Source organism: Rosa chinensis, chromosome 7 (genome assembly GCF_002994745.2).
Source record: "Rosa chinensis cultivar Old Blush chromosome 7, RchiOBHm-V2, whole genome shotgun sequence".
Taxonomy (NCBI): Eukaryota; Viridiplantae; Streptophyta; class Magnoliopsida; order Rosales; family Rosaceae; genus Rosa; species Rosa chinensis.
The window spans coordinates 47,975,827-48,000,263 of record NC_037094.1 but is presented as its reverse complement, the minus strand read 5'-3'; the positions used below and the strand labels follow the sequence as shown (position 1 = coordinate 48,000,263).

Here is a 24,437-nt window from a genome sequence, read left to right as displayed (position 1 = left end):
TTAGCTTAAAAAAAAAAAAAATACATGGTAACCCTGTTCATCACTGTTCATATAACAGTGAAATGACGGTTTTGCCCCCAGCTTTTGACTGAAATTACAATTATGCCTTTAAAAAAAAATGAAGAACAATTCTGTTTTGTATTTTTAAATTTCTACAAATTATGGAAAAAGTTGTTGTTTGCTGTATCTATTTGTTGCTAATCTATTATTAACAAAAAAAAAAAATTATATTCTAAGTAGCACCGATATTTTTTAAATTACGAGTATTCATCTATTATATATGAAACTTGAAAAAAAAAAAAAACAAACGCGCAGCATCGCGCGGACACATTTTCTAGTTTATTTCAGAACGAGATCTCAAGGATGCTGATAACTAAACTAAATTCCCAGCTAGAGCCATGGGATTATTGCTTGCCTATGAAATTGCATTAAGAGTCGTATCGTATATAATTATACTCATCCATTCATGTAGTGTGTATTGTGATTGTTAAATCTCTCCATCCCACAGCTCCTCAAGAGTGTTGTAAGGGCCATGATCCGCAACGAACTCGAATCCAGGAAATCCTCTTTTCTGTGGAATTTGATTGATCTTCTCCACCTCCTCTGGAAAAAGCTCCCACTCAAATATATCAGCATTTTCACTAATCCTCTCCTTACTGAAGCTTTTCACCACGAAACTCACCTCTTGCTCGTATGCCCACCTCAGACAAACCTACATATATGCAAAATTGCAAATCGATCAATTCAACTAATTAAATATAGTCATCAAACTTTCATATCAGAAATTATATGCGCTCAAAGTTCACATCGAATGTTCAACAAAAACAATTTCATTACTCTAGATTAGCTAACGTACCTGGGCAAGGGTTTTCCCTTTCGCATCTGCAATCTGCTTGAGCGTCTCACATTCCATGACTCCATTTGATCCCCAAGGCGTTCCTTTTGCTCCCAAAGGAGAGTAGGCCGTGATTAGTATACCATTTTTGTGGCAAAACTCTCTTAGCTTTCTCTGCTGCCAAAGCGGGTTCATCTCCACCTAAAGTTGCAAATTGATTGTATAACCAATTAGAGCATTCACCGCTACATAGAAATATATAGGAACTAGAATGATTTTTTTTATTTTTGGACTGAAGGAAATGAAATGAACTTGTTTCTAAGACCCTCTACATACAATAATTATTTTCAAAAATAAATAGCTACGTATTTTAGAAAAATTAAATTTGCACACCTCCACCAGATCCAGCATATATGGATATATGTATAGATATATAGAGTGACTGCAGGAGGGATCAATAGTGTGAATTGTTGCTATTAACAGTTCTAGAATGTGAATCTAAACTATTTTCACATATTATGTGGAGATGTAACGGATCAATAGTTACTTGGTTAACTGCAGGAGGGATTTTAGCAGTGGCTAGCAAGTTCTGGATCTTTTTGCATGAGAAGTTGCTAATTCCTATAGATTTAGTAAGGCCTAGCTTCTGGCATTCCTCCATGACTTCCCACACACCCTTGAAGTCCATTGGAAGAAGGTATTCTTTGTCAAACGGAAAGTCATAGTTTCCGGGCTTCACACTCGCCGGCCAGTGAATGAGATATAGATCAAGGTACTCCAGTCCTAGGTTCCTGCATGAACGTATATATGCATATGGATATGTGCATGTTAATATATCAATCAATTCCACAAATTAATGCTGATTAACTCAACCATGGTACTAGTTATTTTACTTGAGCGTAGTGCGAATGGCAGGTAAGACACGGTGGGGGTGAGCATCACTGCACCACAGCTTAGAAGTGATGAAGAGGTCTTGCCGGGATTCGATGAGGCCAAGAGAAAGAGCTTCCGAAATGGCTTCACCGAGATTCCGCTCCGTCTGGTAAAGAGCGGCTGTGTCAAAATGTCTGTAGCCAAGTCTGATCGCATCTAGAATGGCTTCTTTTACGATTTCTGAGCCAACAAAAGGGTATGTAGCAGTTCCGAAACCTAGAACAGGAATGTTGCTTGTTTTCCCAGTTGATGATGAGGCCAGTGGCAACACTGGAATGTTGATGGAACGTGATGAGACATTTTCGGCTACTAGAAAGCTTCCCATTTTTCTCAACACTACCACTATTTGTCAATTATAGAGATGTATGGTATAATTTGCCTTTTGATTCTTCTCCAAACTGGAGGATATGTATAGATACAAATTGCCTGTAGCGCGCCAAGTACGGCTGCATTAATTGAGATTTGCTGGAGCCGAAGTCAGGATTTGCTGCTGCTGTTTCTGTTGTTCATGTTGATTGATGATTAAGCCAATGATGGTTAATGATGCTAACGAGGAGGAGACTGTACCTAAGCTTATCAAGACTGGTCCTATTGATAGTGCAAGCTGTGGTGCAGTGATGCTCGCCCCCACCGTGTCTTACCTGCCATTCACACCACACAAGTGATTGACAATTCGGTTGCCAGCTGGAGCTCAAGTCTACGTATTGTAGAATCGTTGTAAATTCGTATGTAATTAGGATTCTTATTTAATTAGGATATCTTATAATTATAGAAAATCTAGTAATTATGGAAAGATTGTTTTCAATTAGAGTTAGACTACTCCTTTGTACTTGTATATCCCCCATTGTGGGATGAATATTATCATTGAATTAACCTTGAATTGAAGTATTCTTTTCTACTTAGTACGTATCAGAGCAGGTTCAATCCTTTGAACTTGCACTGCATCCTTTGAATCCTGAATCCCGAAGAACACCACAAACTACTGCGTACCACCACCGTTAAAATCAAACCATCCTTGAATTTCAAACCACCATCACCTACCTTTTTTTTCGGAAAAAGAAGAGGAAAAAAAAACTTTTTTTTTTCAAAACATTCATATCCATCTTGAAACCCTAGAAAATCCTGAATTCCTCAATGATGCAATCAGAGAAACAGGCTATGGGGCATTCGGTAACTACTGAATTTTCTGTTATGGCTCAACGCAAACAAGGTCCTCCTTCAGGCTTCTCAAGACATTCTCCACAGCGTCCTCTAGGTAACCAAATCCATATGCAAACAAAAAACGCATTATCTGTGGGGAATTAGGTCATAGCAAGGAGCGGTGTGATGCCCCGGAAATTAGTATTTATTTTTCGAAGATTTTCCAAAATTTAAATTGTGGTTATTGGACGGTTTCGTGGCTCGTGGATGGAGCGGAAGTGTTTTGGACGAATTTTTATTCGGAAAATATGACTTTAGGGGGGCGCAAAGGTTGACTTTTGATACGTTGAGATTCTCCTAAAACTTCCTTCACGAAAGTTGTAGAGCGCATCGATACGAGTTCGTGGATATGTGGAATGTGGAAATCGGAGTTCGTATGAGAAAGTTATAAGCGTTTGAAAATTTAGAAAGTTACTATATATAAGGGTTTCCCTTTCGGGAAAGTTACTATTTTCATTTTTCCTACTTTCCATTTCTTGAAATCTGAAACTCTCCATTCTCTCTCCTCACCCGCGTCTGACCCGACCCGAACCCGGATTTTCCGGCGATCTCCGGCCGTGAAAACTTCCAGATCAGCTCGTCTCGGCCGTCGACTCCTCCCTCTGGTGTCCTCTAGCAGCGAACCTCCTCCACAGCGGTGCTGCAAGTCGACAAAGTTAGGTGATTTCGGACCCGACCGGAAATCCTAGCTCTGGTGGCGGCACGGCTTCAAGCTTCCTTCTTTAGGTTCGTGGGAGCCTTCTGGATCGATCTATGGTGTTTGTTTGGATCGATTTATGTAGAAATCGGTTCAACTCGGATTGAGCAAAAATTCAAAGCTTGTGAGGTAGTTTTCGACCCTTTATGCTTGTTTTCTGACTTCATGAAAATTCACAAGCATGCTTAGATGAACTTTTTGGTGTTGAGAGTTTTGGGAAATAATGAGTTTTGGCCAGCGGTGGTGCGCCACCTCCTGTGGCTACGTTCTGGCGGTGTTCCAGCCATATTAGGAATTGTTTCTGGTATTATATATCTTCTACTCGTTGATACGAGCATTTCGATATATAATATGCAAATTTTGGAGTTCGTATGGATTTGTTATGATTTTTACCGTTTTATATCGGTGAATTTATTCGATCGGTGAGGATCCGAGCGTTCGATCGACTTGTGGTTTGGACATATTGATCGTAGAAGTATTCCAGAGATATTGGGTGGTCTCGAATGTGGTTTCGGCTCAATTAGCGTCACTTTGGGAATTTTGGTTCGATTTAGGGTTTCGAACGTTATTCCTTGTGTTTCATTGACTGAATCGAGGCTGTACTTTCCTTAGGTACTTGACGAAGTATTCTTGGATGGTTAGTTGGTAGTTAGGCTGTTTTGTTCTGTATTGAAGATGCAGCGGGAGTTTCGAGGTGTGTAATCTCACAAGGTTCATTAATGAACAGAATTACCTTTATCGTTTTGAGAGTTATTGATTTAACTGCAAACTATAGTTGGTATTAATAGGCATTCCTGAGTGGATGACTATGTGTGTGTGTGTATATATTTACGTGAAATATATATGTATTTGTGGGTTTTGTGGATTTATGAAAACAATATGCATGAAATGATGCTTTTTATTGTTTTGGGTTGTGGCTTTTGGAAAACAAATGATTGTGGAAATGATTGATTTCGATTTGTTTTGAAAAGCATTGAGATTTGTGTACGAAAACAATATGCATGGATTGATGCTCTTTTATTGTTTTGTATTGTGGCTTTTCGGAAAACAATGATTAAGGAAATGTTGATTTCAATTGTTTTGAAAAGCGTTGCGATTTGTGTAACATTTTGGGTCCAGTGTGACTCCTTTAATGTTTTGCTCCAATGGACTGTGCGGTCCGAGGAACGAAGGTCTATGACCTTGGGTTTAGGGGAACAAATTATTATGGAAATGTTGATTTCTATTTGTTTTGAAAGGCGTTGCGATTTGTGTAACATTTTAGGTCCAGTGTGACTCCTTTAATGTTTTGCTCCAAGGGACTGTGCGGCCCGAGGAACGAAGGTCTATGATCTTGGGCAGAATATCAAGTAATCACGTCTTTGGCCGGACGAGTGGTTACATTTCAATTAGAGCTCTAATCTGTCTACCATATAGGTAATTCATGGGGTAACGAGAACTGGTTATTGATAACTCATGACATTACGTGTTTTTAGGGAACAAGGTGTGAGTTGCTTCCTTATTAACGGTTTTTAAGGGGAGAAGGTGCAAGTTGTTTTCCTTATTAACAATTTGATAGAAATCAAGGTGTGAGCTGCTTTCTATGGTACGATTATGGTACAATTGATAGAATTCAAGGTGTGAGTTGCTTTCTATGGTACGATTATGGTACAATTGATAGAATTCAAGGTGTGAGTTGTTTTCTATGTTATATTTGATAGAAATCAAGGTGTGAGTTGTTTTCTATGGTACGATTTTGGTACATTTGATAGAAATCAAGGAGTGAGTTGTTTTCTATGTTTCGTTTTAAAAGGAAACAATGGGTGAGTTGCTTTCTTTTATTTCGATTTGAAAGGAAATTAAAGTGAGTTATTCTCCTTTATTTCGTGTTTTAAGGAATCAAAGCGTGAGTTGTTTTCCTTATTTCTGGTGTGAGTTGTGTTAACTGTTTTGAGTTACTCATACGGGCTTGCAAAAGCTTACCGGGTTTGTTGTGTGACAACCCGGTACACTATTCAAACGGTGTAAGGGTTAATCCTGCAGGTTAGGATAATCGGGGCTGAAGCTGAGGTAGCGCTTTTGCAGCTTTACAGTAGGAAGCAATTTTTGTAACTTTACCGTGGATAAAGACTTTCGTTGTAGTAAACTCTGAGGAGCATTTACGTTTTATTTTGTTGTTGACAATTTAATTCGTAAGCTTATGTAATCTATGACTCTGTAGAGTAGGTTAATATTGACATAGTGGGTTCATAGCATCAATATGTACTTGGGTAAAAAGGAAAAAAGTTTCTAGGTATTTTTGTATTGATGGCTGAACGTTCACGCATGTATAATTATGAGATTATATATCGATTTTTATTTGTGTTAAAAATCAGGGGTGTGCCAAGCGGTGCTATGAAGTGATTGGTTACCCTGATTGGTTGGACTTCACTAAGAAACAACGAAAAATCTGGGCAAGGCCGTTGTTGCTACTATAGAGGAACTTTACCTAGACAATGCCTCCGCTAATGTAGCGCAGTCAGGTATGAATGACAAGGTTGTTTTTAATAGTACATGGATAATTGATACAGGTGCATCTGACCATATGACCAATGACCCTAGTCTTGTGAAAAACCTTAGATGTTCCCCTCAAAATATTGTCTCTACTACTGATGGTCCTCCAACTCTGGTCATCGGAGAAGGTTTTATTGCTTTATCTGATACCTTAACCCTTGAATCTGTCTTAGTTGTTCCATCATTAACTTATAATCTTCTGTCTGTTGGTCAAAGTATTTTAGCTCTTGCATGTATTGTGACCTTCTATTTGTCTTGCTGTGTGTTTCAGGACATTCTGACTCGGCGGATTCTTAGTTATGGTGTTAGAAGGGGGAAATTATACTACCTAGATCTAACAGAGACTGGAGAGAAACATAAGCATCTTTTGGGACAAGCTAATCAGATCAACGAAGGAAGCTATATGGTTATGGCATCACCGTTTAGGTCATCTATCTTTTAGTTATCTTAAGAAGCTGCAACCTCATTTGTTTTAAGTTGTCAGTATTTGGATTTCCATTCTGATATTTGTGAATTGGCCAAGAGTCACCGTAGTTCATATTCACCAAGTCTTAATAAAAGTTATGTTCCTTTTATGAAGATTCACTCTGATGTTTGAGGTCCTGCGAAAATTCCTTCTCTTTCTGGAGCTCGGTATTTTGTAACGTTTATTGATGATTGCACTCACATGACATATGTGTCATTACTGAAGAATAAGAGTGATGTATTTGGGATGTTTAACGAATTTCACAAATGGTGGCAACTCAGTATCAACAATCCATCAGAGTGTTTCAGTCTGATAATGGTGGAGAGTTTGTGAATGGCCTTATGATTGAGTTTTACCGGTCACATGGAATTCGTCATCAAACCTCCAATTCTTATACTCCTCAACAGAATGGTTTAGCAGAACAGAAGAACAGGCAGTTGATGGAAGTTGTTCGTGCTTCCTTGTTTGGCATGAATGTACTTCGGTCCTATTAGGGAGAAGCAGTGAAATCAGCAGTATATCTTATCAACCTTACTCCTTCACGGGTGATTGAGTTTCAGAATCCTCATCAGAAGCTTCATACACTTTTGACCATCCCTTCTATGCCTAATTTGGAGCCCCGGGTGTTTGGGTGCACAGCTTATATTCATATTTCCAAGCCTCAATGAAGCAAACTTGATCCCCATGCCCGTAAGTGTATATTTATTGGTTATGCTGAATTCCAGAAGGGTTATCGATGTTATGATCCTCTTACTAGCACTGTACATGTCTCTCTTGATGTTGTTTTTCGTGAATTCAAGCCTTATTATTCAGGGGGAGTTTCGGAGTCTTCCCTTCAGGGGGAGAGAGGTTGTAAAGGAAATCCTCTAGATTTATTTGAATTTGAAGAATTAGAAGCATTGGAATCGAGATTTGAGTTGGAAATTCTCCAGCACCAGTTGACAATGAAACTAAAATTGGGACAGTAGGAAACGGAAAAGAAAAAGAATATGGGGCCATTAAATCTATTGCTGGTGGACCAGTGGGATCCCCAACTTACCAGGACAAATGCGGTGTAGGACCATCCCTTGAACCGAGCCGACGTCATAATCTGTCGAACAAGATAGATGCATCACACGCTAAGACGTTAGCTTGCATCCCCAAAGTGACAACAACGTCAACTTGCATCCCCAAGGTGACAACGCTGTCAGCATGCATCCCCAAAGTGACAACGATGCTTCAATGTGTCCTGGGATATATGAAACGTCACAAGCTGACCAATTACCCATTGACCAGCCCAACTGTGGTACACCCAATGAAGAGAATATAATTCAGAGTTCTCATCATTAAGAGTTTTTCCCCCCTCTCTACATCATCAACTGAAGAATCCGCTGTAAATGTTCCTCCTCAGGTACCTTTAATTTCAAATGAATTATTTGGGGTAGTCTGGGGTAGATAATATTGATTCTAGGAAATCACAAAGGGTTACCAAGGGTATTCCTAAGAAATAATATGAGCCAGACATCAAAGCCAAAGCTAAATATCATGTAGCTAATTACATGTTTAACCATAGGTTGTCTGGGTCATATGCACTTGTTATTGATCAATTATCTACTGTATCTATTCCTAATAACGTGCAAACGGATTCAAAATGGACAAAGGCGATGAATGAAGAATTAGAAGCTCTTCAAATGAATGCAACATGGGAGTTAGTACCTCTGCCGGCTGGGAAGAAGACTGTAGGATGTCGTTGGGTGTTTACTGTGAAGCTTAATGTCAATGGAACTATTGATAGCTACAAGGCAAGGTTGGTTACCAAGGGATAAACACAACACTATAGGATTGATTATGAGGACACTTTTACACCTGTAGCAAAGATCAATACTGTCCGAATTCTATTCTCACTTGCAGCAAACAAAGATTGGCCCTTGCACTAGTTTGATGTGAAGAATGCATTTCTTAATGGGAATTTGGAGGAAGAAGTATACATGGATGTGCCCCCAGGTGTTAAGAATCACCCAAGAGACGTTAGCAAGGTGTGTAAATTGAAGAAATCTTTGTATAGCCTGTAGCAATCTCCAAGAGCTTGGTTTGGAAGATTTTCAAAGTCCATGAAAGCCTTTGCGTACAGATAGAGCAATTCTGACCATACCTTGTTTATCAAACGCAAGAATGGTAAGATTACAGCTCTTATTGTGTATGTTGATGACATGATTGTTTCGGGGGATGATCCGAAAGAGATGAATGAATTGCAAAAGTATCTGTCAAAAGAGATTGAAATGAAAGATCTGGGACAACTGAAGTATTTTCTGGGTATTGAAGATGCAAGGTCTAAGAAGGGGATTTTGCTTTCACAAAGGAAGTATGTCTTTGATTTACTTGCTGAAACGGGGATGCTGGACTGTAGACCAATGGAGACACCCATTGAGATGAATCACTGACTTGCTATTTATCCTGATCAAGTTCCAACTGATAAAGGGATGTATCAACGTCTTGTAGGAATGTTGATTTATCTTTCACATACTAGACCAGATATTGCTTATGTGTGAGTGTTGTTAGCCAATTTATGTATTGTCCTAGTGAAGAGCATATGGATACAGTCTTTCTTATTTTGAGGTACTTAAAGATGGCGCCAGGTAAAGGGTTACTATTTGAGAAAAAAAGATGAATTAGAAGTTGTTGGATATACAAATGCAGATTGGGCTGGTGATAAAACTGACAGATGTTCTACATCTAGGTACTTTACTTTTGTTAGAGGGAACCTTGTCACTTGGCGTAGCAAAAAGCAGAAAGTCGTTGCTAGATCAATTGCAGAAGCTGAATTTCGAGGTATGGCACATGGAGTCTGTGAAATATTATGGATCTGTAATGTCCTGAAAGACCTGGGTTACAAGCTTAAAAGGCATATAGATTTGCGTTGTGATAATACAGCTGCCATTGAGATTGCACATAATCCAGTTTAGCATGATAGAACAAAGCATGTAGAGCTTGACAGTCATTTTATTAAGGGCTAAATACAAATTACTACCCTGTGGTTTAGGTCCAAAATCAATTCAGTCCTTAAACTTCTAATTTCATCAAAAACACCCCTGCACTTTCAATTTTGATCTAATAGGTCCAATTTGTTAGTTTTCCGACAATTGAGTTATTTAACTTGTTAATGTGACTCATATATGACCTATGTTTTATGATGTGGTGTCGAGGTGGTCTGCATAGTCAATTTAGGAGTGAGTCCTACTAATAAAAATAAATAGTTTTTCAACAAATAATCAAACTATAACTTGAACCCATAACAGAATATTACCGAATTGGACCTATTAGATCAAAATTGAAAGTGCAGGGGTGTTTTTGATGAAATTAGAAGTCCAGGGACTGAATTGATTTGGGACCTAAACCACAGGGTACTAACTAGTATTTATCTCTTTTATTAAAGAAAATCTTGACAGAAAGGTTATTCGCTTTCCATTTGTAAACTCAGAGGAGCAATTAGCTGATGTTCTCTCTAAAGGAGTGTCCAGGAAGATATTCGACAGCTCGATTGACAAGTTGGGCATGATAGACATCTATGCACCAACTTGAGGGGGAGTGTAGAATCGCTGTAAATCCATATGTAATTAGGATTCTTATTTAATTAGGATATCTTGTAATTATAGAAAATCCTGTAATTATGGAAAGATTGTTTCCTATTAAAGTTAGACTACTCCTTTGTACTTGTATATATACCCCCATTGTGGGATGAATATTATCATTGAATTAACCCTGAATTGAAGTATTCTTTTCTACTCGTATTGATGACTTCATCAAGGCTGTTACACGAGAGTTTAACCTGTTTACAGCTAGCTCTCTCACCTTCGATTAATTGCTTAAAGCTTCAATTTTTCTTTGTTTTGTTTGTAGTATTCTTTTCCTCCTCAAGTGGGAAGGAGTAGGGAAAGTGGAAATCCCCATGAGGCTATAGATTTCTGGGGTTTGACCAAAACCCAGGTGAGCAAAAACTCCCCAAAGTTTGATTCTTTCTCTCTCAGATTTTCATTTGTTTGTGGAAACAGTTTCTTGGGTTTTGATTCAATTGGTCTGTTTTGAGTTTGATTGTTGTGTGTGAGTGGATTGATTGTCAGAATACTTCAGGATCTGAATTGCGTGTAAATATGTTGACTCAGGATTTCATAGGTTGAAAACAAAGGGGAAGAGAGGGTTTGGATGGATTTAGTAAAGAAAGTGATAGTGAAGAGGTTGATGTTGAGAAGGTTCTTTCATTTCTAGACCTCCCACGAAAGTTTGCCCCTTTTTGGTTGACCAAATTTTGAGCAAAATATAACACCTCTTGCAAACAGTGTGGTAGTCTTACTTTTCCTTATAGCTCACTCTTTCTTTCTTCTGTTTTGAATCTATTCGTAATAATTGTCCTGTGTTTTCAAATTACTGATATCAAAATTGTCAATAACAGGTTGTTGACCAATCCACTGGAGTAGAAGAAAGTCTATTGGTCGAAATGATTTATGTATTGAATATAAGCTTAGATTAGTGCAAAACCATGATATTAGTCAAGCAAAAGATGGTGCTACATCAGCTTCAACAAAAGAAATTCTCAATGAAATTAAGCTAGATCAAGAGACTTTCGATCGAAACCAGATTTAATCCATCAAACAACCAAAGAAGTTTGTGCAGTAATGATGCCAAATGTCCAGGAAACTTGATTAACAGTAGGGATTCCACTTTACAGGAGAGCTCAGAAGCAACAGTCTATGCAACTGTTGGTTATTTTCATCAATGTGTTAGGTTTCAACGGCTAACGCATATATGCAATTGTTTATTGACATGTATTTGTTTATTTCCTTTATTTCAACTAGCCTTCCTACATGTGCGTATGGAAGTACGGTGCTCGCACCTCTTTATTCTGATTTTAAAAAAATGGCTGAATGAACTTTCAGTTATTCCATATATATGTATGTGTGATGAAGCACAATATGCTTGTACTAATACAATTTTTTTTTTAAATCAATAAAGGTATACGTGAACTTTGTTTGAAAGAGCATTGATGTTTAGCAATTTCTACAATCCAGTAGTTCTAGGAGCTTTGTATCGCAACTTCCTATAATGAACTTCTTGCAAAGCACACAATTGACAATATCAAGCATTCAAAATGAAAAACACTGCCTTAACTAAACCCCATCCAATTTTACATATTATGTTCCAAAACAGTAACTACACTCTCATGATCACCATCCTCTTTAATTAGTAATGCTTATCTGCTCAAATTCAATAACTTAAAGAACCATGTCAGCAAATTCTAATGACCGTCTGTGTGTAGCATTGGATGCCAAGCTCAATGTTTTATGCTTTTCAGCTCAAATTCAAGTAAACCCCACACTACTACAATAAGTTAATCAGACGACAGATATTTGGAGTTGTGTGATGACTAGCCTCACTGTGGTCTAAACGAGTGTTGTGTGATTAAAAAATCACACAACGGTGATTTCACCGTTGTGTGACAATACTTTGCTCAACAGAATACATGTTTCCGTTGTGTGAATTCTGCGCAGGCATGTGCCTGGCATGGCATGCGCGGGGATGTGTTGACACATTCAGACAACAGAAGAAAGAATTTTCCGTTGTCTGAGATTCATAACACACAACAGATATAACTCATTCTTTGTTGTCTGAGGTTCATAACACATAACAGATATTACTCATTTTTTGATGTCTGAGATATGTAACACACAACAGATATTACCTATTCTTTGTTGTCTGAGATTAATAACACACAACTGAAGTGAAATTATCTCCCTTGTCTATTGATTACTCAGACAACAGAGATGATTTCATTTCTGTTGTGTGTTATGAATTTCACACAGCAAAACTTTGTTTTTCTTTGTTGTTGGTTGTTAGTTCACACAACCACTATATTTGGTTAGTTGTGGTGTAAATATTGTAATCAGATTGGCTAATAGCCAATACATTGTTTTGTATTGTGTTGTATGAGATCAATGCTAGGTGAAATCATACAAAATCAATGCTAGAGATTATTACCAATGAACAATAATTTTATATTAATGCTAAAAGTAACTTTGATACATCAAAACAAACTCCAATTGATTCACTATGTACAATTTTATAAGCATTTAAACATTTCATTGAACTAAGCCTTCCAATTTCATAAGCTATACAAGATTGTGTTCGATCCTCACCCACAAGCAATGCTGCAATACGAGCAATCCAATTTCCATCTTGTGCAGCATATTCTTGAGGATTCTGATGGAAAAGTTCATTATCTTGTGCAGCATTAGCTCTAGATTCATCTCCTACATAGAATCTTAGGCCTGAATCCACACCCAACTTGGATGCCAAGGACATTTGCCTTTGCTGCTATGTCAACATCATATTTCTGCATTAAAAAAAAAAGAACATGGCAGAAACACAAACAAAGAAAGTTAGGTCCAAATGAAAATAATGCACAACATCACATTCGACAAGACCAGTATGTAAAAGTGTGGCATGCTTTTATAAGTATGGAGTCAAAGCACATTAAAATCTTACTCATATATACTGCACACATGCAGAGAAAATATCAAATATAACAGTGCGAATCATTAAGTTCTTATGTTTAGGATCAAGAAAAGAGAAGGGAAAAAATGAATAGGAACAAGAAAACACTAGATGTATATGATAAGTTGCATCAAGACTGGCTATATCAGTTACAAACTCTGGTGATCAAGAGTGAAATGCAAAATGCCTACCCACTGGCCAAACGAACTATAGGCAGTCCTATCTGTGCTACATGTTGTTCAGTCAGCAAAAGAGGGTTGGATAAGTCTCTACATAAAGCTGCAATCAGAATAAGAGACACATTGCCAATGTTTCCTTAACATCATTAAAAATAAGCTTAGTTATTTGCATAAAGCCCAAGCAGCATTAACACAACTTACATAAAAAACTATTTCCTTGCATACAAATATACTCATTATTAGCTGCCTGGAAAAAGCAGGCAACACCATCATTGGTACTTATACTAGATAATCCATCCATTAAACTGCAGAGTATCACTTTGCAAAGTCAATGAACCTTTGATATCATATTAAGAAATTACATTCTTAATAATGAAGTAGAAATTGGAAGGCGAAAGTACCTCATAGAGTTCATCTGATATAAGCCCCATCCTATGAGAACAAACATACCTTAAATTCTCATTGAGAGTTTGATCAGTAAGTGGACACCTTAGAAGAGACCCCTAAAACCATTCCGGATGACACACTCAGTATTCAACATTATAGTTAAGGAAATAAAAGAAGAAGGCAATACCAGATACTTTGAATAAGAAATCACTGGATTTTAAACAACTGCACAAGAGAGCAACAATTACCATTGAAGCATGAGAGAGAGAGAGAGAGAGAGAGAGAGAGAGAGAGAGAGAACAAGTAGATCAATACAAACCTCAGAATTGCATTAACCACAAGCATCAGAATTTTGCAACTTATTTCACAATCTAAAGGGTAAAAAGACACAAAGGATATGGGTGACAAACATTCGAGTCTCACATTTTGTAGTACAAGTTCCACATGTTGATGGGAACTCATCACCAGTCAACATACAAGGGAAAAAGTATAATTGAAAAATTTACAAATGGGCACATAGATATAGAATTGTCGAATACTAAATGAAAAAAATTATCTAATAGTTGATGTACCTGCTATGGTGCAGAGTATTGAAACAAAGCTTCAGAAATTTCCTCAGCAAGTCAGCATTAGTCTGAGCAATGGCTCGATAACCAGCTGCTACACCAATGGAACCATGTGGTACTCTGTGCTACTGGTCAGGACCAATTGGATTCGTTGATGCTACATCATGAGCATGTCCTGTTTGTGATGAGTCAACAACATACCCTAGGACTGATTGTTGCTCTAGAGTTTGATCATAAAACTCGATACTTAGTGATGGATCAGGGGATGGAGCAAACTTGATCAGATGAAATTTATATCCTCAGTCTGACAATGAATGATCCAAAATCCATCAACAAAAGGTAATTAAATGTCAACAGAGGGTAAAGCTATGGTATGTTAACATTTCTCATGCATCAACTATTTTTACTCCTTTAAGGACTCATGTTACCACTTTGATGACTAATATTACTATTTTGAGGACTCATATGGTAAACTAAGAAAATTTGCCACTTTAAGGACTCATGTTACCACTTTGAGGACTAATATTACTATTTTGAGGACTCATTTTATCACTTTTAAGGCAATTATATGTATGTCATACGTTAATATATTGTAGAATTTTCCGTCAACAGAACCCAGAGCAAACAACTTACAATTTAACATATTGCATCCCATAAGGAATAGAGAGATTAAAGCTATACTTTCAAAGGAAGAGAAAAGGACGGAAAATGAGCTCATGTAAATAATACTTTCAAACTATTTTACACATTTTTGCATACAAGTCAGGAAAAAAATGGACATAAACTCACAATGCCGAGATTTTAAATAACAGAAAACGAAGAAAGTAGTGATTTTTGGTACAATGAATAAAAAACAATGAGAAAGATAGACATTACCCAGATGGCAAATACAACTGTTCCTTACAATCCATACTCAAAGAAACTGAAAACCCATGAAATAAAGAAACAAATTCAGTTGAGAAAGTATCAGACTCAACATTTTGGTTAATTTAAAATTGCGAGCTCTCAAACAGCTCAAAGTGCTCGAAACTGGGTCCAAAATAATTGATCGAAACAATGGAATACACCATGTGATACCCAAATGTGCAAGCTTTGATAACTAGAGAAAAGTTGGAGGAAGAGTAAAGGCATAGTGTTTTACTGATGTCCAACAATTTATCATTAAGTAAACTAAGAGGGAAGCACAAGAAGAAACCTTTTCGGTGTGGTATTGGTAAAAAGAGTCAACTTTGGACTGGGGAGTGATGCCTTTAATGATAGGAAACCACTTCTCCTTCACTACTCTCCATTTTACGACTGCTTTAGCTTTGCTCTCTTCAGGCTTCAGACTTGAGGCTCCAAGCTCCAGTTCTGAGCGCATGTCACAGCAAAAGCGGAAGATATATATGAGTATGTATAGGTTATAATTCCCTACATATATAACAAGTATGTATAGGTTATAAGAATGTCATTATCTTCTCTCAGATTATAAGTATGATTTAAAGTAACAGTGACAAAAAGATAACAACAATTTCTTGCGAAACAATAACAGAAGGAGTACCAACGAGACTACCATAGTTAACAACCAACAGTAACCAGCCCTTAAGAACCCCTACACTTAAGCGACTATAAAAATGCTAACTCTGCAAAAACTAAACCTGAACTCAGAAGGCACAGATTACTTGAAGTAGTTTTATTCAGTAAGGCATCAAAAGCCAATTGAGATGATTAGGAATTAGGAAAAAGATAAACCCTTTCAGCGTTAGATTGTAAAGATAAACCCTTTCACAACTATAGCTTGGAATAGAGATTACCCAGATGGAAAATACAACTATTCCCTCAATCTATACTAAAAAGAACTGAAAACCCATGTAATGAAAAAACAAACTTCAGTTAAGATAGTATCAAAGACTCAACATCTTTGCTTAATATGAAATTGCAGACACTCAAACACCCTCAATATAGGACAAGTGCTACATTCCTTAATTTTCCACAATTCTAAGAGCAATTCTATGAGTTCACAGATTACCCATCTATCTCTGTTCACTCATTAGATTGAAATTTCCAAATAAAATTAACATCTTGAAGTCTTAAAAAAGCAACCTGAACCTGAATCCCAATATGTGCAAACCCAATCAAAATCCTACATTCAATTAGTTTAAGCTAATTGCAGAAACTGGAAACCAATATTGGAAATCGATGTCATACATAAACCCTAACCCTAAAGCTAAATTTATCATCCATTAGATCAAAGCAAAGAGAAACCAATCATCTGAGTTAGAGAAATAGAGATAGAGAGAGAGAGGCAAAAAGGGACCTGGAGTCCTGAAGCTTGGCAGTGGACTTCTTCTTGACACCGAGAACGATGGTGTCGGTACCACGGAGGCCGACGGCGGCGTTACCCTTTCTCACGGCTTCGAGGGCATACTCGACCTGGAAGAGCTGGTTGTCGGGAGAAAAAACTGTAATGGCCCTATCGTACCTCGCCATCTTTCTTCTTCTACTCTATTGCTTTCTTCTTCTTCCTCATGTAGATCATTCAAGAAGTATTGTCTCACAAGATAAGCTACTTTATCTGTCTTGGAAAGGAAATTCAATGAAATTGGAATGAACCTGGAAGGGCCAAGGTGAGGGTGATCGATGGAGTCGCCGCGCTTGAATTAAACCTTGACTGAACAACCGTCCGTGACTAAAACCTCTTATGCATCTCGGACGAGGAGGAGAGAGAGATAGAGGAGAGAGAAAGTACATTTGGGACACTCTATCTCCTCCATCACTGAAGAGGATTTGGATTTCGAGGGACAAAGAATAGAAGCAAGGAGATCGAGAGACTGAGAGAGGTTTCAGGAGAGAGAGGGGTTTCGCGGGGTGAGAGAGAGATAGAGAAAGGAGGGCCCGGAGGGGTTCGCGACTAAGAGAGCTCGAGAGGGATTAGGTTTCGTTTTGTTTTGTTTTTTTTTTTCTTTTCTTTCGGATACGATATGGCAAGGACTGGGTGAGGGCACAATTATACTTCAATAAATTCTAAAGTCACTCACACAATAGAAACCTACCCAACTGTCGTATGAGTGCACTGCATAAAATCAAAATGCCAAAACATGGAGGGAGACCTAGCGCCTACAATATTTTGGCTCAAAATGTTGCCGCCCAGTTCCAAGTTCACACAACAGAAAAATTTAAATCTATTGTCTGATGACCACAGCTTACACTAGGCCTATCTAGGGAAAGACATTCAAGCAAGCTTACTCAAACTTTGGTGCTTAGTTTTTCAATCACACAACAGAAATAATGTAACCCATTGTACCTAGTAGCCCAAATTTTAGTGTTTCAAGAGCCAACCAAGACTCCAAAGTGGAGGGAAATCTGCCGCTAAATTTTTTAACACTCAGACGACGGAAACTACTTAATTCCGTTGTGCAATGTAGTTTTGATAAAAAAGTTATCACTTTGTTGACATTCACACAACAGAATATCCCTAATACCGTTGTACAATCGAGCTTACTTAAACATACAACAGATAATTTCTGTTCTGTTGTGTGATTAACTTTTTGTAGTAGTGTCATATCCATTTTTTCACAGCATCCTATACCATTTGAAAATTCATAACTAATTCCAGAAAATTCCATTTTGGGTGATTCTAGTTCTACATGACTCTTTAAGATGTCTACTAAAATCTTTAGAAGGAACCGACCTCAATTTGCCAGTAGATTAGTACAGTTTTTTTGCAAAAGTAAGTGACTGGGTCGAAATTCCAGAAAATCTGAAAATGGCTCAAATCTCTTAGTTTTTTTTTTTTTTCACCTCCTCGTTTTCTCTGCGTCGGAGAAATCCTCAGAGATAGTGGAATTCACTACTCTCCTTAAGTTATCAGAATCTGTTAATTATCGGTTAATGAAACTTTGGCTTCTATTTCTTCCTCTTTCCCTTCTCCCCCTATACTCTTTTCTCTCTTTTTTACTCAGTGTCGGCAGAAGCCCCATGTCCGTCTCCTCTCTTTCTCTCTCCATGATCTGCCACCTCACCATGCTTTCTGCATTTACTTTTCTAACCCTCCTTGCTGTCTTCCGCCTCAGCCAAACCATGGACAAAATTGAAAGTTCGAAAGTTTTCCCAAGATGAATAGTAAAGTCCTTTTCGCTTTATTAATAGAGACAAAGATTTGTTGCCATTTGCTCCATGCTAATGCTCATCAAATCATCAAGTTGTTGAAGTTGGAACTAAGAATCTCTAGAACAAGAAGCTTTAGAGAATAAGAAGCTTTTGATGATGAATACTCTCACGTTTCATTACATGTATAGAGGCAAATTTATACAACCTTATACAAACCCTAATTCTGGATTAACAAGGAAACTAATCAAATAACAATTACAATCTTGATTCTATATAATTAGTATAATTCTATTCCTAATAGTAATCCTAAAATATCTATGACTCACAACACTCCCCCTCAAGTTGGAGTATACACATCTTGAATGCCCAACTTGTCGAGTGAGTCATGAAATGCTTTGACTGATACACCCTTAGTCAGAACATCTGCTAACTGCTCCTTAGTTGGTATGAATGGGAAGGCAATTAGGTTTGCATCCAACTTCTCCTTGATAAAGTACCGATCAACTTCCACATGCTTCGTACAATCATATATGCTACACTGGATTATGTGAAATTTCAATAGCTGCTTTGTTATCACAGAACAACTCTATAGCTTTTTTTTGGCTTGAACCCCAAATCACGCAATAAATTACGTAACCATAACAACTCACATACTCCATGTGCCATACCTCTATACTTAGCTTCTGCACTTGACCTCGCCACCACCTTTTTCTTTTTACTCTTCCAAGTGAGAAGATTCCCTCCAACAAATGTAAAGTAACCTGAGGTGGATCTCCTATCAGTAATACAACCAGCCCAATCATCATCAGTATAACCACTAACCTCCAGGCAATGATGTTTTGAGAACATAAGGCCCTTCCCAGGAGCTCTCTTTAGATACCGCAGGATTTGCACGATTGCATCCATATGGTCTTCACTCGGGTTATGCATGAACTGGCTCACCACACTCATTGCATATGCCAAATTAGGTATAGTGTGACCCAAATAGATTAATCTGCCAACTAACCTCTGATCCCTTGGCCTATCAGTCGGGGCTTGATCAGGGTACTCCGCTAATCGGTGATTCTGTTCAATCGGTGTATCAGCAGGCCTGCAATCTAACATGCCCATTTCTGACAGTAAGTCTAGAACATATTTCCTTTGGCGCAAGAAGATGCTGCTACTCCCTCTGGCTACCTCTATCCCAAGGAAGTATCTCAAGTCACCAAGGTCTTTCATTTCAAATTTCGAAGCTAACTGCTGCTGTAACCTCCTAATTTCCTCTCGATCATCACCTGTGATCACCATATCATCAACATAGATAATTCGTGCAGTTACTTTACCCTTCTGATGCTTAAGGAAGAGGATATGATCTGAGTTGCTTTGTTTGTAACCAAATCACTTCATTGCCTGAGTAAAGCGCCCAAACCATGCATGGGGGGATTGTTTCAAACCATACAGTGATTTCTTCAACCTACACACAACATTCGTTTTATCAGCAATCTCATATCCGGGAGGTAGACTCATATACACTTCTTCAGCCAAATCTCCATGTAGAAAAGCATTTTTCACATCAAGTTGTTTGAGAGGCCAATCCATATTAGCTGCCAAAGAGAGAAGCACTCTGATAGTATTGATCTTGGCTACGGATGCAAACGTCTCATCATAGTCTACACCATATGTCTTTTTCTACGTACCAATCTCGCTTTATATATACTAACTGAGCCATCTGAATCATGTTTAATTGCGTAGACACATTTACATCCAATTGGTCTTTTCCCCTTAGGTAACACCATCAATTCCCAAGTGTTATTCTTTTGTAGAGCTTCCATCTCTTCTTCCATCGCTTTTGACTACTTTGGGTCTCTTAGAGCATCTTACACTTTGTTAGGAATAGATATAGAGGAAATCTGATGCACAAACGAATCATATGACTTGGACAACCTATGTGTAGATACATAATTGGCAACCGGATACCTAGACTTAGCTTTAAGACTAGGTTCATATTTATTTGGTGGTTTACCATGAGTAGAACAAAAAGGTAAAACAGACAAATTTGGTTCGGGCATTACCTTATGTTGACCTTCAGAACCTTGGAGAGTTTGGCTGGGGGGGAGAGATGAAGAAGAGGGAGAGGTTCTGTTTTCTAAATCATATTCATTGTTGTAAAAAACAATGTCGTTCTGTCCATTATCCAAAACGGTGTCATTCTGCTTTCACAATCCCTGGAGAGATAGTTCACTAATAAACTGAGGGATAAGTAATTCGACACCATGAGAAGGAACAACATCATTGTCGTTCCCTTTCCCCATCTCCAGATCACCGCAGCCATTGTTGTTCTTCTTCCCCGTCTCTAGATCCCTACAGCTATCCAGTTCACATTGGTCGTGCCTTCAACCCAAAACCAACGATCTTTCCTCCATTCCCGGTCTCCTACTCTGACTCGAGACAGTCGGGTTCCTTGTTTCTCCTTCAATGGGCCGACCGAATCGGTCAACATTGCCCAGATCGGTACCGCCGTCGTCAACAAGCTTGGCTGGTTGATCTCCATCTACTTCGGCGCCTCCACCAGTTTCTCTTTCTTTTTCTTCAGTTGCATTCCATTCTTTTTCTTTTTCTTCTCTTTCTTTCTCTTCTATTTCTTCAGATGCGTTCCTTTCTTTTTCTTTTTTTCCTTCTTTTTCTTTTACTTCTCTTTCTTTCTCTTCTATCTCTTTGCCATCTTTGTCCTTTGTATTGCCAACACTACCACTGACCATCTCTTCAAAATAACCATATTGCTCCCCCTGAAGAGAAGGGTGAGTGAGAGAAAAATATCAAGCGTCCTCGAAAAAGTGACATCCATCGTTACATAGAATTTTCTGGTAGGAGGATGAAAACACTTATACCCCTTCTGATGGGTCTCAAACCCAACAAAAACACACTTTAAGGCACGAGGTTCTAACTTCGAGCGTTGGTTCTTAGGAATATGAACAAAGGAAATGCACCCAAAGACTCGAGTAGGAAGATTATGGAAAGAAGGAAGAGATACATGGGACGAGAGAACCTTAAGTGGAATCTGATTGTAGAGAACACTAGACGACATCCTATTGATAAGATGAGAGGTAGTGAGAACTGCTTTTTCCCATAAATACTTGGGCATATTTGCACTAAAGATAATCGAACGAGCAACTTCAAGAAGGTGATGATTCTTACACTCAGAAACTGCATTCTGTTAAAGGGTTTGAGGACATGTGGTTTGATGTATGATACCATGTGTACAAAGATACTCCTGGAACTCATTGCTTATATATCCCCACCCCCCCCCCCCCCCCCCCCATTGTTAGACCGAAAGAGTTTGATCTAACCAGTGTACTGTATATGAATCATATTTTGAAAATTTTTAAAAGCTGGGAACACAGTATCCTTGGACTTCAGTAAAACAATCCAAGAAACACGAGTACAGTCGTCAATAAAAGACACAAAATAACGTATACTAGAAGAAGTAGGATCCGGTCCCCATAAATAAGAATGAATCAATTCAAAAGGTACAAGACTTTTATTTGAAATACTCAAAGGGTAGCTAACTCGATGGCTTTTGTCCAGAACACAAGTTTCGAGCTTAAAAGATGACTCTGAAATACCCAAAAACAAAGAGGGGCATAGACTTTCTCATATTACTAAAGGAAGGATGACCAAGACGACGATGCCACAACCAGACTTCATTCAATCGCTGCTCAGAACTCGAAATCAAAGCTACTGGGGCCTTCTTCCCTGGTGTTATCCCCGCATACATCTGATCCAGATGAAACAACCTCCTCCTCAAATCTCCTCGGCCAATTATCTCCCTTGTCTGAAGATCCTGAAAAATGACATACATGGAAAATAAAAGGTCACAGACCACTGAGATTCAATATTTAATTGAGGAACAGAGATTAAGTGATGTGACAAATCAGGAACATATAACACATTCCTAAGCTCTAAGTTTGGTGTGACTCTAATAGTTCCTATTCCTAATACTGGAAAGGCTTCACCATTAGCATTAGTAACTTTGGACACTGGTGGGATTGAGAGAGAGGTAAAGAATGATTTATTGTAAGTCATACGATCAGATGCACCAGAATCAATAATCCAAGTATCTTCCCCAACAAAGTCAGAGACAAATAAAGCCTTACCAAACTTACCTCTTCCAACAAGAGAGACTGAAGCATTACTTGGCTTCTGATCCTTTTCCTCCATACCCTGGTAGTCTGGGTTATGAACTAAATTTGGAGCAGTACGCCCCTGTTGGTTAGGTCCCGATTTATTCCAGGTATTTTGTTGATTCGGATACCCATTCAATCGATGACACTTAGTCCTCCAATGACCATAATTCTTGCAAAAAGTACAATACGGCCATGTTCCTCCTTGAGAACTTGGTTGTGGTCAAAGTTGTTGGGGTGGTGGTACATACTTTGACGGTGAAGGCTTGGTTTGGACAGTGAGACTTGATAACTCCGAATGGATTGCTTTGGTGCTATCAAGTTGAGCCTCATCTTTGCGTATATATGCAAAGGCATCCTCAAGGGTAGGTGGAGTTCCATGTCTGAGCAACTCACCCTTTGCATTAGCATGCTTGTCGTCAAGACTGTGAAGCAGCCTCATAAGATCCTTCTCTTCATTGTGTAAATTGATGTCATCAGCATTCTTCATCTTGTTGGGACGCCTTTGATAAATTTCCAGCCATAAGCCTTTGATGGCAGCATAGTATACTACCATAGACCGCCCATCCTAAGTCATCATGAACGCCTTGATATGGAGCTCATGTATTTAAGCAAAATCTAAGTCATTCAGATACAATTGCTTCAGAGTGTTCCAAATTTCTGCTGCAGTTTCACACCCAATGATTAATTGTACTACCTTATCCGTCATGACCTTGTAGAGCACAGACATCACGGCACCATTATGAGTTTCCCACTTTGCATATCCCACATCTTTCATCCGGTGTCTCAATCAACCCATTGACATATCCCATCTTGTCCAAACCACAAAGATGAACAGTCATCATCTTCCTCCATGTACGATAATTCGTGCCATTCAGCTTGGCACCCCCAAATCCCCCTCCTGAGGATTCTTGATTCACAGATATCTCCACCTTATGCACATCAGAGGTCACAATCTGCTTGGAAGTTTCTTCTCCACCCATGATACAAGAACTACAACAATCTTCTCCCTTTACACTACGGAAGCAACGAACAAGAAACCAAGACCAAAAATCCGAGATTGAATTCTTGGCTCTGATACCAAGTTGAAACTAAGAATCTCTAAAGAACAAGAAGTTTTAGAGAATAAGAAGCTTTTGATGATGAATACTCTCACGTTTCATTACATGTACAGAGGCAAATTTATACAACCTTATACAACCCTAATTTTGGACTAACAAGTAATCAAATCACAATTACAATCCTGATTCTATACAATTAATATAATTCTATTCCTAATAGTAATCCTAAAATATCTATGAATCACAACAGTTGACAAGTTACTTTCATTGATAAACAACTTTCTTTTATGATGGAAAAAGAAGTTTGCAGGTGCTGAAGATGAATGCTATTATGTACATAGCAAAACGTTGAAGCAAGGGCCAAAGGATAAGTAAACTTCAAACTTAGTCTATTTTTTGAACACTACTATGATAAAATCATTCTTTAAGGAGTACGAGAAGACATTATCGTTACGATTCACCCTGCGCAGGCACTGTTGCTAGTCAAATATTAAATAAGAAAAACGAAACAATTATCTCTTTCATCTTCTTCACACAATTCCATCTCCCCAATGGTGGGCACATGATGTAAACGAACATCTCTTCACTCCTAAGCAAATTTTGTGTACATATCAAGACTTCCACCATTCTAAGACTTAGAGAGCTACGATATAGATCAATATTTACCCTCCTACTGGTGCTAAAGAAAGTTTCCGAAGTTATAGTTGACACTGGAATAGCTTTTTGTTATTAATAAAAAAGCTACTAACGACGAAAGAAAAAGCTACCGTTAGTATATTGAAAATCTACCATCATTCTTCAAAAAAA

General features: G+C 38.2%; 2 protein-coding genes across 2 annotated transcripts; both read right to left on the bottom strand.

The window, feature by feature from the left end:
* Positions 1 to 254: 254 nt before the first annotated feature.
* On the bottom strand, positions 255 to 2,309 carry LOC112179405 (non-functional NADPH-dependent codeinone reductase 2). Its single transcript, XM_024317804.2, has 4 exons — positions 1,729 to 2,309; positions 1,383 to 1,626; positions 857 to 1,036; positions 255 to 712 (listed from the first exon to the last, which is right to left on the bottom strand). Exons 1-4 carry the CDS (start codon positions 2,091 to 2,093, stop codon positions 488 to 490), a joined length of 1,014 nt encoding a protein of 337 aa, XP_024173572.1. The 5' UTR covers positions 2,094 to 2,309; the 3' UTR covers positions 255 to 487.
* Positions 2,310 to 12,937: 10,628 nt separating this feature from the next.
* On the bottom strand, positions 12,938 to 16,789 carry LOC112178049 (proteasome subunit alpha type-7-A-like). The gene is made up of 4 exons (XM_024316265.1): positions 16,617 to 16,789; positions 16,403 to 16,442; positions 13,769 to 13,870; positions 12,938 to 13,027 (listed from the first exon to the last, which is right to left on the bottom strand). The coding sequence occupies exons 1-4, from the start codon at positions 16,787 to 16,789 to the stop codon at positions 12,938 to 12,940; spliced, it is 405 nt and encodes a 134-aa protein (XP_024172033.1).
* Positions 16,790 to 24,437: the final 7,648 nt, after the last annotated feature.